Source organism: Lampetra fluviatilis, chromosome 1, assembly GCF_964198595.1.
Source record: "Lampetra fluviatilis chromosome 1, kcLamFluv1.1, whole genome shotgun sequence".
In the NCBI taxonomy this organism is placed as follows: domain Eukaryota; kingdom Metazoa; phylum Chordata; class Hyperoartia; order Petromyzontiformes; family Petromyzontidae; genus Lampetra; species Lampetra fluviatilis.
This window is the reverse complement of record NC_136275.1, coordinates 17,892,339-17,906,675: the sequence shown is the minus strand read 5'-3', so window position 1 is coordinate 17,906,675 and position 14,337 is coordinate 17,892,339. Positions and strand designations below refer to the sequence as shown.

Here is a 14,337-nt window from a genome sequence, read left to right as displayed (position 1 = left end):
ACGCCGGGGCCGCTGTTTTATCGACCCCCTCCGGGAAAATGTACGCGAGTGTTTTCTTTCCTCCCCGATTAGCCGCTGTTGACACAGCGAGCCTCGCGGAACACACAGCCTGCTTGCGGTAAATTTGACAGCGTGAATATGACAGTGTAAATTTGACCGCGGAGCATCTGGATTTTTGTTTGGTGGCACACACAAGCAGCCTGCCACTCTGTGCACATGCGTAGGGCTTTGCCGTGTGTACGTTGAACTTCTTTCGCACCGTACATAGCCAGTCGTGCTAATCGAATGTACCGACCCGCTTCTGGATGAGGACCTTTCCCCGTATAGTACGGATTGCGGGGGTTAGTGTACCGAACTTCAGCACACTGGTCGGTCTGGGGTTGGTGGAGGCAGGGAGCGTAGGAGTACAGTACAATTGATTTTTCCGCACTGCCCTATCCTGTCCACCACGTAGCCCCCGCGATCCGCCTATGACAACCTGGTGTGCATCGTGGTCGCCCATCCCTGCAACTATCCAGGCTCAAGCCTGCTCGGCTTTTGAGCTGTCATGAGATTAGGCTCATGTCAGTGGCGAGATGGTAACTACCTTACCTGGTAACCAGGAGGTCGTAGATTTCATCCTGACCATGATGCCTGCAGTATATGTTCTTCACGTGGTCGCGTGGATTTTTCTGCTGATCCTCCGGTTTTTCCCTCCACATTTAGAAACATGTGTGACCGCTATAAATGTCCACGTGATAAGCCACTTCATTGGGCTACCATTTGTGGCCCAGGTCGCTTCTGAAAAATTACGTATACAGCTCAGTGGGCCTTACCTGGTAAAATAAACATAGTTTAGTTTCGTATTTAGATATGGTCAGAGGCGTTGCTCACGTTAACACAAAGTGTTCTTCAGCCCAGCGGCCTGCCGGTCTTCCAGACTTTGTATGGTAAAGTAAACCTCATGACCCACACAGACATTGGGGAACCCTCATCCAGCAGTGGACTGACAAACGTGGGGCTGAATTTGAAAAACACAATAACTGTACATTTTATTTTTTGAGTCAACTATTCCCACTTAGTGAATGGCATAAGGCAACCTCACTCTGTAGGTAGGGCATCATCTCCTGAAGAAAACCTATGCAGGGATGATGTCATCATTCGCAATAACTGGGGACTCTCGCTTAGATTTTGTTTCGGTGAAAGTTGAATATAAGAAAAGGTACACAGTGTCCTATAAAGTTCAGCAGGGCACCAGAACCCTTCTTTGTTTTGTTTTATTGGACCCATAATTATTTAACAGAGCGGTAATCATGGATGAGAGAGATAGCCACGGTGAAAATGTGTTCTGGCCTCGCTTAGTTCATTATATTCTTGTGAATGACAATATGGAGCTACACGTCAATGTCAAAATCTGCTGGCCATGACGAGTACTTCAGGACAGAGAGAGTTGGTGTCATTTTGCTGTTTCTCTTCCATTGAAGGAGCGCAGGCTACAGTGGTTTACAATGCGGTCCATAGTTTGGGTTGCATGGCCACAACCGTCGCTAATGCGCAAGGAGGAGTTGATGACGATGATGATCCAGAATGTTCCACTGGAGCACCTGCCGAGCTCTCGTATCCTGACCCTGGAGTGACGGCCGCGTTGCGCGTGTGCGTCTGTGTGTGTGTGTGTGCGTTTGTGTGTGTGTGTGTGCGTCTGTGTGTGTGCGTGTGCATCTCTGTGTGTGGGGAGCGGTAATGTAGCGGTTAGCGCGCTGCGCTACGAACCCGGCTACCCGTGTTCGATTCCCGCTCACGGCCAACACCAGTGACGATTATCTGAACCGAACCTGGACCTCCCCTAGGTCGACTCAGCCTCAAATGAGTACCCGGGCAGTGTGTAAACATCGCCATGGGGGAGACAAAGGCGGTCGGGCGTGGTGCTGGCCACCCACTCCCTCGTGTTCCGTTCCGGCCTTCATAGGTGCTCGCTAACAGCACTTGCCCCTACAGTCTGTTAAGGCTATATGGGGGATCTTTGTCTTTATCTTTATGTGTGCGTCTGTGTGTGTGTGTGCGTCCGTCTGTGTGTGTGGCGTCTCGTGGGGAGCAGTAGTGTAGCGGGTAGCGTGCCGCGCTACAAACCCGGCAATCCGGAGTTAGATTCCTGCTCACGGCCAACACCGATTCTCTGAGCTGGTCCGGGGGCCTCCTCCCCTAGGTCGACTCAGCCTTAAATGAGTACCTGGTGTGGTGTGTAAACATCGCCACTCGGGAGACAAGGGCGGTCGGGCGTGGTGCTGGCCATCCATCCCCTCGTGTGCCGTGCCAGCCTTCATAGGTGATCGCTAAAAGCACTTGCCCCAACGGTCTGTTAAAGGCTGGCTACACGTGTGATGTTTTTTTTTATGTCTCTTGCAGTACAAGGAGCAGAGGAGGAGGTGCACATGGTCTACATCCCCTCCCACCTCTACCACGTGCTCTTTGAGCTCTTCAAGGCAAGCGCCGCCGTCCTGCTCCGTATCGGACGCTCGTGTGCCGGCTGCCCCGTGCTCGGCGCTTGCATTTCAACCGGTTCTGTCTGTGAAATAAATATAAGGGGACGCCACGGTGGCGAGATGTTAATTGCCTCGCCTGGTATGCAGGAGGCCGTGGGTTCAATCCCGACCCTGACGCTTGTATATTTGGAGTCTGCATTATTCTCCTCGTGGTCGCGTGGATTGTTCTCCGGGTCCTCTGTTTTTTCCCTCCGCATTTGGAATCAACATCACGCGTTTAAAGTGTTCCGCTACGCCACATCTAGTATAGCCTCCCGCCGAGGCGGTGGCTTTTAATTGACGTGCCACCCACTCCGGTGTCAACCGGCCGCCCGGAAAATATTCAGGAGGAGAAACTAAGCACTGCCCACAACCGTGGCTACACGCACGCCATGGGTGCGGGAAGCGGGGGGTGGGGGGTAGGAAGTGCTGTGTGCCCCTTCCGATTAGCACAGTTGGCTACGTACGGTGAAAAAGTAGTTCAACATACATACGTGCAAGGAATGTATGTGTCCAACCCTTTAGTCAGTGCACTGCTGGATAAGAGCCTCGCTGTACCTTTGAGGGTCGTGGGATGATATTGGAACGTGCTTCAACACACGCCCGGCATGCCTCATTCCAGTGTTCCTCGCTTCGTGACTCTGACTACTTCGTAACGCGCCGCCTATTCCGGCGTCGACCGGCGACCCAGAAACCATTCGGTGAAGAAAATGAATCCCCCATTTTCGCGTTGTTTCACGCGCTCGGAGGCGTGGAAACGTTTAACCCTTCGCCCACTGCCATTCCTAACCGCAGCGGGAGAACGCAGCCCTAATTATAGAGCCGGGCGACGGGTGAGACGTGTGTGTGTGTGTAAGCGCGTGTTTTGCGTGCGTGTGTGCCACTGAGGCATGCGCCCGTGGTGGCAAGGTCACAGAGGCTGCTGGCTGCTTGGCTCGCCCGGGTTATTACGCCTTTGGCAGACGACGAGTTTATTTGTTTGTGCGAGGGCCGTCTGTGCCCTTTATGATGACTGGGAGGGTGGCCGGGCGGAGCAAGCAGGCTTGACGTCGCTGGTGCCGTTCTCTGGGTTTGCAATCGAATTCGATTTGGGTTGCGAGTAATCTCGACGGGGATTCCATGACGAAGCGGAGGGGACGCGTGCTGGACGAGAGAGATTGATCCACGAGAGCTCCTTACGCATTTGCTCGGGGATCACTGTTGTGAAATGTCCGTCCCGCAGAGCCATAGGTTGACGGACTCGAGTACTGTATTTTTTTACGCGTAGAGGTGAACTTTTGTCAATTTTTTCTTGAGATTATAGATGTGGAATAGTGGCTTGTGCACTGCACGATGAACCTCGACGATTCCCGGCCATGGCTAACATCAGTGGCGAGTGATATCTGAATTTATCCCCAGCCCCCCCCCCCCCGCTTCATAAAATCAAACTGACCAGCATGCCAAAGTCGCATGGTCTATCCACTACTGGATGAAGGTCTCCCCAAATCCACTGCCTTTCCCCACGGTCCTGCGATGCAGCAATCTATGTGGCCACCGCACACGAGCCGATTTCTCTGCTCCATTTCCATGGCGCTTCGTTATTAGTCCGGCCTCCATCCCTTCCAGCGACGTATCTCACCCCGAAGCCTACTCACTTTTCTTAAGCCAGTGTGATATTTCTCCATGTATGCATGCATGTTGAACATGTTTCGCACCGTGCATAGCCAACCGTGCTACGTACGTATGCCGAACTTTTTTCGCACCATGCGTCACCAACCGTGCCAATCAGAGGTGCGATTAGCACGGTTGGCTACGCAACGCGCGTCCTCTGTGGTCCTCGCTTTGCCCCCCCTTCTCTCGTTGTCGCCGGGTGTGATTCCACGCGTGAGCTCTGCTCCCCGCCGTGAATTGAACGTCTCCTCGCCCTCACGTTATTTTGGACAGAACTCGATGCGGGCGACGGTGGAGCACCACGACGCCCTGGGCACTGCATACCCGACCATCAAAGTGATGGTCTCTCTCGGCAAGGAGGATCTCAGCATCAAGGTAACGGCGCAACGCAATGCGTGACAGTTGCCACAATGGCGATTGCAACCTGCAAGCGACCGCAACTCTTACGGCCACGTAAACGGCTGCACCAACATCAACAGCCACCACCACAGCAACCACAAGCAATAAAAACCATAGCAACGTGAACCACCACGACAACAAGCACCACGGCAACAACAGCAATAACAACCACAGCAACATCCATTGCAACAACAACCACGACAACAAACAACCATGATAGCAGCCACGATAACAACCCACCACGGCGACCAACACAAAAGCAACAGCGGATCAACTGAGTCTGTCCCTGCGTTCCCCTTCATCACTGGTGCACTGGCACGAGGCCGAATCTGTTTAACGCGTAGTATGGCTTTCGCGACCAATGTTATTCATCCATAATGTAGTTTTTTTTGGATTAGATCGCGTAAATATGAATGTGTCGTTAAACCCGCCACCACCCGACACAGCCAATTAAGTCAGGTTTGTCACGTAAACAGAACATGCCAATTCGTTACTAGTACAACACACCGGTGCGTGTTGTTATTTTGAATGTTATTCATAAGAAAGTCTTTTTGGGTTTGATCGCATAAATATAAATTGTAAAGTTTGTCACTTAAACAAAACCTGCCAATTAGTTCTGTAGTTGGAGAGCAAACCCATGACATCTAGACCGAGTCTGATTGGCGGTTGGGGGTCGACGCGCCGTTCCTCAAGAAGCCCCCCTCGACGTTTGCCCCGGCGCGCCAGGCGGGTCGGCTCTGGCAGGTCGAGGTTGCAACGGATCGAGGTCGTTGAGGGTCAGGCCATAACGTTGAGGCGTGCATTCTGTGCTGTGGCCGTGCGGGCGAGCAGGTGAGCGACCGGGGCGGCGGAGTCCCGCTGCGCAAGATCGAGCGTCTCTTCAACTACATGTACTCGACGGCGCCGCGGCCCCACATCGACACGGCACGCGCCGCGCCCCTCGTGAGTACCGCCCCCCGCCACGCGACGTGCTCTGTCCTCTGCTGCTGTGGGCGGACACCCCAGACCTGCCGTCGCGTCGCCCGCGAGCCGCCGGCGCCGGTGGTGAGATTGTCGTTCGCTACCTGGTGGAACTCGCTTGACCTCCGTCGCCCCGTGTGTTTTCGTCGTCGTTAACCATGGTCTGTACCGCTGTCGGGTGAACGATTGCTTCCCCCGTGTCGCTACCGCTGCTGCCTGTCCACGGCGTCACGATAGTCGGCCATGATTAATCCACTGCTGGATGAAGGGCAGCCTAAGCCAAGGCCATCCCTCATATGTATGCATGTTGAACTTATTTTGCACCGTACGTAGCCAACCGTGCTAATCAGAGGTGCGGGGGAAGGACAACAATCCAAACAAAAAAAAGTCGTTCTAAGGAAATTACCCCGCTATGTAACAATACATCTGGCTCCTGCGTACAAGCTCCCATCTCATTCCAGCTGTCCTTTGGCTGTCAATAGTCTCGACACAACGGATGTGATCGCTATCAGCGATGGTGGTGCGTCATGCCTGGGCCTGGTCAATGTGACCTTCCTCTCGAACGTTGCGTTTAACTTCTCAACGTTGTCAGCATCCGGGTTTCTCATCCACTTGTCATGGAAAGGCAACGTGCACCTCCTGTTATTCCGGGCCGGGGATTACTCGCCGAGAGACCATTCTCGGAAAGTGTTCACTTTGGCAGTTGATAGATCACGCCTGTCAATGGTTACGCTTGGAGTATTTGGCCTGCTATGAATGTCCACGCGATAAGCCACTTCGTTAAGTTATCATTTGTGACAGCCAGGTCGCTTCTGAAAAAGAGCCGTATAAAAAATAGTTCGTAAACAAAAATGGCGATGATGGTGAACGAGCGGCACCGACACTCCGTTAAACACGCCAACGCCACCAGGCCAACGTTGGACCGCGATCAGAACCGATGTTTACCAAGTTAGCATGGCGGGGATGGGGAGGGAGGGGAGGTGGACAAGCGTTACCCCACCTCCCATTGCTGGCACTCGAGCTCAGTATTGGGGTTACTTACAAGGCCCTTATCAGCATTAAGCTGTAGAGGTTTTATCAGTTTGTTTTTTTAAGCTAACATTTCAGCGGGCCAATTACAGAGTGGGCGGGGGGGCGTTGTTCGTTGGCCTTGTTGTTGTCGTAGTCGAGTCACAGTCGGTGCCTGCTCAGCAAACGCCGATTCATCGGCGTAGGATTACTGCACACCTGTGGTGATGTGTGGGCCAAGGTTCAAGAGGTAAAGTTCTCCTGGCAGCTGTTGGCGTTTGCCTAGCACGGCACGTAAACAGGTTCTGGGGTAAACAGTATGAAAAAAGCCCAAATGTGGGCGGCGTATGTATGTATGTATGCTGAACATCTTTCGCACCGTACGGAGCTAACTGTGCTAATCGGAGGTGACGATGTCGCGCCGATTTCACTGGTCAAGAACCGATCACGTGACATGCGACAGGCACGCTGGCTCTCCGCGACGTTACAAGCAACAACGGACATCCCAACGAGATTATATTCCATTCGTTTTTCACAATTGGAGATCCGATTTGTGATTCGAGTAGAAAGAAGTTGTTGATTAATTTATTTTACGCCTCGTTTTTACTGCATCAGTTTTTTCTGTTTTTTTTGTCCCCCTTGCATTGCCTTGTTCGTTCCATTAAGATAATCGTGACGACCAATCGCAATTAACGTGAACTTGTAAACAGTCCGTTCATAACCCGTGCGATTCGACGCGCACGGGCTTGTGAGCGCAGGAATTCGATTTCAGTCGATGAACCATCATAAACGGCCAGTGTCCAGCAGAGTGTGTGACCTCTGATTGTGGTTTGGTCGACGTGCGGTGCAGGCCGGCTTTGGCTATGGGCTGCCTATATCGCGCCTCTACGCGCGATACTTCCAGGGTGACATTCAGCTCTACTCCATGGAGGGCTACGGCACGGACGCCGTCATCTACCTCAAGGTTTGCACCCCCCCCCCCCCCCACCATCATCATCATAATCATCTTCATCATCGAAGCCGTGACCATCACCATTAGGGCCATCACCAGCATCACCATCATTTGCCATGATTGTCATTATTACCACCACTACCATCTTCAAAGCCACCACCATAATGTCCATCACCACCACCCCCCACCGCTACCATAACCACAACTGCTATCAATCTCCAGAAATGTCTCGACAACCATCACTACCACCATAACCATCATCACCAGTGCCCCCCCCCCGCCATCACTCCAACTACCGCTATCGCCACCACCGTCATCACCACCATCGTCGCCACTATCATCACTACCTACCATCATTATCCCCACGACCATCACATCACGCCCGCCACCACCATCAACACCACCATTGTCGCCCCCCCTCCCCCCACACCACCACCATGACCATTGTCCTTAGCAAATCCCTGGTAGCTGTGTTGTGCACAGGTGGCAACGGTCGACAGTGTTGCAGGCTCACTCGCTCGCCCGTTCAACTCAGCTCACGGAGCTCCCACTTTCTTTGCGTGCACCTCTGGAGAGTTTAAAGTTCGCTCGGAATCAATGATCCAATTAACTTGCGGTTAATATGACTCCAGACTTATTAACTCAATGGAGAATTCTGCTGTGCGTGCTTTAAAGAATAATTCCGCTGCTATTTATTGAAGAAGACGAAGAAGAGTGGAGCATTTGGGTGCATGTGTGCATGTGCACGTGTGTGTGTGCGTGCGTGTGTGCGCGTACATGTGTGTGCACATGTGTGCATGTGTACGTGTGCATGTGTGCACGTGTGCGTGCGTGAGAGCGTTGTTGAAACTAGGAATAGAGCAGAGGGAGCAACGCCAGGGTACAGCCCAGGCCACAGTAACCACTGCTGTTTGATTTTCACCAAATTTGTACAAAGTTCCCATTCGCCTCCTTCTTCCCACGTTCCTCTGTCAATCCAAATAATATTTCCTAAGCGCTGTGTTACATTGCCTATGTCGCCCTTACAAACGAGACTCAATGGGCTCTCACCTGCTTGCAGACGACACAAATGAACCTTTGCGGTCAAAGTGAGCCAATGGTGAGGCGGCAGTATGGGTTGGTACCAGAGGACTGAGCCAGCAATGCTGAGTTCTGACAAAAATGTATTAGAAATAGACAGTTTGACGGCGATGGAATAAACATGTCTGTTATGGCAGGCAGCATGGGAAAGTACAGTGCCGCAAGTGTGGATAAGAGGCAATTGGAAACAATCTCTGCGTTGTCATCTTTCGCAGGCCTTTCTCTAACACTGCGATCCGCCACCCTGCGAGGGGTTCTGAACGGACTCGAAACTCCTCCCATGACGCCGATGGAACAGTTAGAGTAAAATCGGGGGATTAAAAAAAAAAGCGGTTTATTATTTTACATTTTTACAAAAAAATATCAGTAATAAGAATCGATTACTCTACCCTGTTCCATAGGCCCTGTCGAGCGAGTCGGTGGAGCGACTGCCGGTCTTCAACAAATCCGTGTTCAAGCACTACCAGGTGAACCAGGAGGCGGACGACTGGTGCGTGCCTAGCAGCGAGCCCCGCAACCTCGCCACGTACCACTCGTAATCGCGAGCCGCTCGCCGATCGTGAGCCGCTCGCCGATCGTGAGCCGCCCGCGCGCTGCCCTGCTGCTCCTCTCTGCCACGCGCCGACGACGACCCCCTGCCTGACCCCATCCACGGTTCTCGCTCCAGGATTGCAAGCCTGCCGATTTTCAAACCGCGTTGGGCTCTGAGAGGGATTCCGGTTCTGTTTTTGTTTTCAACACACTGCAGTGAAGCAAAGCCGTACTCATTGGTTCGCTTCGGTAGCCCCGATGAGAGTGGTGCCATCGGTGGAGGCCCTCGCCCGCAGGCCTTAAAATGCCCAGTGCCGTGCCTATTCCGTCCAGAAATGTTTGGTCGCTTTTTACTTGAAATTGTCACTGAGTGATGCTCCGCTTACAGATTTCCACTCCGTGTGGAATCCAGTCGGGACGCGATTCAATTCAGGGGGTTTAAAATCCAGGGACTCTTTTTCTTTCGCAAAAAGGCAGCTGATTTTTACGAACCTAGGGAAGCCGAGTTCCGTCATCGGTCATGGCCAACATCAGTGGTGAGCGACGCCTTAACCGGTGCTGGAGCTCCTGCCCCCTGCCTGCTCACCATCACGGGGCGACCAGCGCGGTGAAGTGCGATCAAAACGAGCACAAGGAAGGACGTGGCGCCAAAGGGGAGCAAGCTGTCGTACGGCGATGTGGCGCTCCAGGGTGAAGTCGACGAAGCGTGCCGCTTTAAGGATTCGTAATAATGAGGCATTTACTTGTGTAGTTTTCATCGCGTTTTTTTTCAGGATTACGCGTCGCGCGGCGCTGCGCTCGAGTTATGAAACTAGTTTTAGTCAGTGTGAGCGAATTGGAACTCATAAGGAGTTCCGTGGAATTGTGCCAGTAAATATATCTTCCTGTACAATGTGACTCTCAATGGGAATGCAACCTAGACTCACCAGACAAAGGGACTAGGAGCTCCGTTGTCAATTTGACATTTCTAGCTTGATGCTGTCGTCTGCTCTGAGGCAGTCAGAAAACGACGCCTGTGCTTTGAAAATGGTAAAGCTGCTGCCTGGCTCGGCACAATCGCACCCACGCTAATTGAAGCCATATGTACTGGCTTACCGGTACGTATCGTGTTCTCAGTGGAGGGATGACAAACCTACGGCTCGTGGGCTGGATGCAACCCGCTATTTCCTATCGTACTGCCCGTGGCTAAAAGCATCTTAGCCGCACTGATCAGGTACTTGCTAATGTTAGTGCACTGCGCTACAAATCCGGCGTCTCCAGTTCAATTCTCGCCCACGGCCAACACCAGTGACGATTATCTAAACCAGTCTTGGGCTTCCCCAAGGTCGACTTAGCCTCAAAGGAGTCCCTGGTGCAGTATGGAAACAATCGCCACTAGGGAGACGAAGGCGACCGGGCGTGGTGCGGGCCACCCACCCCCTTCGTGTGCCGTGCGCGACTTCGTAGGTGCTCTCTCACAGGACTTGCCCCAAAAGTCTGCTGTTTGTATTTTGTTAACATGTGGCCGCGAAATATATATATTTTAAAGGCTTCCTGGCCCTGCTCTTGCAGCTCCTGCTTGAGTGTGACACTGCCGGGTCACCGGCCCAATGAATGAATGCCCTCATGCTGAGAGGGCTGCGCAAGGTGCGATGTCAAGGCACGCTCTGGTTACCAAGAGACGCCACAGAGTTAGTGACTGAACCCAGGAGGCATGTGCATCTCTCGAGACTCGGTCAATGTCTCCTGTGAACTTGTAAACTGGCCGGTTAAAGGTGTGTTTTTTTTATTTCAGTGCTACATTTCTGCTCGAAGTTGTCCTTCCACGTTTGGGCCGTGTCACTGTTTCTCGTCAATGACATGACTACGATTATCTATCCCTAAACCGCTTAGGGAAGTGAGGGTGCCACTGTTTCTATCGAGGAGCAATAAGGTATTTTTGAATCTTCACTTGCTTTTGATTTTTTTGGGATAAGCTCGGTTGCTGCCCGTGTCACCGTCATCAGTTGCTAAGCGAGGCCGCGACTAAGTTTGGAGATCGGGACACCACCTGGGCTTCCCAGTGTCTTTCGACAAACTTCACACTACAGCCGCATACGAAACATGCTTTGAAACTACATTCGAGTTGTACGGTAGTCGTCGCAGGCAATTAGTTTGCTGCACCATTTTCTTTTTTTTCTGCTCGGTTACTCCATGGCAAGGTTGGTGGCGGGCCACCCAATTAAATGAGGCACATGCCACTGACGTCATAGTGTTACTCGTACAGGAAATGACGTCATAGTGTCACCCGTACAGACTGACGTCACAGAACCACGGGTACAGACATTGACGTCACAGCTGGAGGGGAGTTGCTAGTTGAAGAGCCACACTCGATTCCAGTTCCATACAAGTTACCAAAGGCGGCTGTAGTAAATCCATTGTGAGTTAAAATTGCCGACGATAAAATTGCCCCCCCTGATGTATCGGGATGTAATGGCCCGTCGCATTTGGTTGATATTTGAAATCCACGTGGCCTTCATCCAAAAGTGTGTCCTTTCTCTGTGAGAAATAGCAGACGCCCCTTCGAATGGTTTCACTTGAATTTGGATTTTAAGTTTGAATTATTTGCCGTGATGTGGAGAAGTCACATATGATGGGCAGTGGAGCGAGCGGGACGAGTGGTCTTAGCCTCGGGTAGTCGCCTGTCGATGCCCTTTGACCCTAGACTGTCGGAACAGCAGCAGGAAAGGGGCGACCCACCGGGGAAAAAATAAGCTGCTACATCCGTTTGAAAGATAAAAAAGATGAGGATGTGAAGGATTCCGGATCAATGATTGGTTTTCATTGTTTGTGAAAATTTCTCGAACGTTTTCTAAGACTTCAGTGGTGGCAGTAAGTTGAGAAATGGTTTTTAATTCAAAGAGGTTTTTATGTAAACATTTCATGTGCTTACATTATGCACAGGAACGTGCACTCGAATATTTTTACAGCAACCCGGTAAAAAACTATTGTTTTGTTTAAAAAAAATGCAATTAAATACAAATCTATTGTAATTTGTAAATAATAAAAATGTAATTCTAGAGTGTGAAAATATATATATATGCACGCTTCAGCGGGTGCGCTGGAACACATTTAATTCAGTACATAATATGTATTCAAACCGTGATGATATCGCAGCAACCAATGGCTCGTTGTCTGCTCGGGGTATAAGGATACCGGAGCCATAAGCTAAAGCATCGAATCGTGCATGTAGCAATCGGCATGTGCTTCCGATGCTGTGTGTAATGTGCTCACCCCCTTCCAGCCACCAGATGCTGCTCCATTCACGAAAATGTATTTTAAACATTTCGTCAAAATCCATAATTCAATTGAATTATGACCGAGTCGCGGCAATTCACCGCATCACGAGGAAGGGTTGGTGGGTGAGTTAGTTGGGGGGGGGGGGGGTGTGGGGGGTGATCCTTTACATTTCTGTTGGCCTTTGGGACTTCATGCCAGTATGTTGTGATTGTTGGAGTGTTGTGCTCTGACCTCTCTGTACATATGATAACGTGTGCTTGGGGTTTTAAAACGCGTCGCTATTCATAGGACATGCGTAACGTTCAATACGAATACAATCCTGTTATTCATGTGTATGTGTTTGAAAACTCTCATAGCTCACCACGTGACTTGTGACATTAACGTATTGTCAATCAATAATAAAAGCATTGTTTTGGCACCCACTTGACATTATTTTCACATTTACACAGGGCAGGGATGGGCGTCGTGAGCGTTGAGCAGTGGCCTAGGTACGTTGAACTCATTTCATACCGTACATGGACAACCGTACCAATCAAAGGTGCGGGGGAAAGAACAAACTTAACACAAAAAGCAGTTCGAAATAAAAAAAATGTCAATCTAGACTTTGAAGTGCAAAGCTCTAGTGGCTTCCTAATATTAGAAGGAACAGCGTTCCAGACGGCCGCAGAAGCGCATCTGAAAGCGCACGATGTGGTGACCGTCTTTGTTCGATGGCTAGCCAAAAGGCGATGCTGCGAGGATGATTACCGGAGTTTGCGTGATGGTTTATCCGCCCATACGTGGACTGTGAAACTGCATCGGGGTCGTGCGAGGAAGATGGATGTGGGTAAATATTAGTCCGTGGGCCCCGATTTCATTCCATGCGCCAGGGCCCATGCCCAACCACACACTACATCACTGGGGCTCCGTGTGTTTGGTAATAGACACTGCGTATGCCTGTGTTTGAGGCTAGAATTGGGGGAGGGGGACGAGCAGAGTCCGACCTTGCGTTGGCCGCCCAATGCTGAGGTCGCCGCGTTCGCGTTTGCCCGGGCGATCACCCGTGGTCACCCGAGCAGTGAACAACAACACTGAAAAGTGTCGCACTGTGGAGAGGGGGCCTGGCGATACGGCAGATTTGGATTCGTGGGTTAGAGACACGGTCATTGTGAGGGCTAAACACGAGTGTCTGATTGCCTGGTCAACTAGGGTCAGTCAGGTGGCTAGTTCCAGAGACTGGTGGGTTAGGGCCAGTGCAAGAGTTGGTGCGCGTGACCGGTTGCCTAGTTGGTTAGGGTTATTGCATTGGGGCTCGAATTTAGACGGCTAAAAAACTCCCAAAACTGCCTGCCCCACTTGCCATTGCAACTCAGCGCCTTGGAATTTTTTTTACCCAAGCTAACATTTCATTTACGGTGCTCACATCGACTCGGCACGGCGGTGTAGCTATCGAGCACGCAGGCGGTGCAACCGAACCGGACCCACGGATTGGAGGGGCCCAGGCGTCGGGTTACGAAGAGGAGGTAAATTGGACATGGGTGGTAGAGGGGGTTACCATTGCATTCCTTGCACCAGGACCCACGGCCAAGCACGCTCCGCCACTGACTCAGCGCTTTTATCCGCAATAATGCCCAGACCATTCTTTAATTCCGACCGCGTGCTCGCCCTCAGCAGGGGGGTCTCCTTGATTGTGCAACTGGGTCCGTGGCAAAATGACAGACCTTCTTTGTGTCTACACGCGCTGTGTGTGCAGAGCAACGTGACGAGATGGGAGCCCCACTTGCCAGGGGCGTAGAAGCGTGGTTGGCATGGGCCCTGCTGCAAAGGATCAAATGTCAGAATCAGAATCTTTATTTCGACTGCAGGAGGAGGAATTCGATGAGCTATGACGCTCTTTTTCCCCCCACAGATGTCCAGTGTGGGCACGGGGGTCAGCAAGTTACGACAGCAAACAATAATGACATAAACGATAGGAGTGCAAAATAGATAAGATGGTGAAGCAAGTCACTAAATACAAATGTC

At 51.5% G+C, this 14,337-nt stretch overlaps 1 protein-coding gene across 2 annotated transcripts in view; it reads left to right on the top strand.

Annotated features, from left to right (window-relative positions):
* LOC144933470 (pyruvate dehydrogenase (acetyl-transferring) kinase isozyme 2, mitochondrial-like) overlaps positions 1–12,471 on the top strand; it is a 32,305-nt gene extending 19,834 nt beyond the window's left edge. The window contains exons 7-11 of one of the 2 annotated variants that reach the window (XM_078858270.1): positions 2,383–2,459; positions 4,422–4,523; positions 5,379–5,489; positions 7,366–7,479; positions 8,949–12,471. In XM_078858270.1, coding sequence (XP_078714396.1) covers positions 2,383–2,459; positions 4,422–4,523; positions 5,379–5,489; positions 7,366–7,479; positions 8,949–9,086 — 542 coding nt within the window. In that variant the 3' untranslated portion in view covers positions 9,087–12,471. The other variant, XM_078858279.1, reaches the window with a different exon arrangement.
* Positions 12,472–14,337: the final 1,866 nt, after the last annotated feature.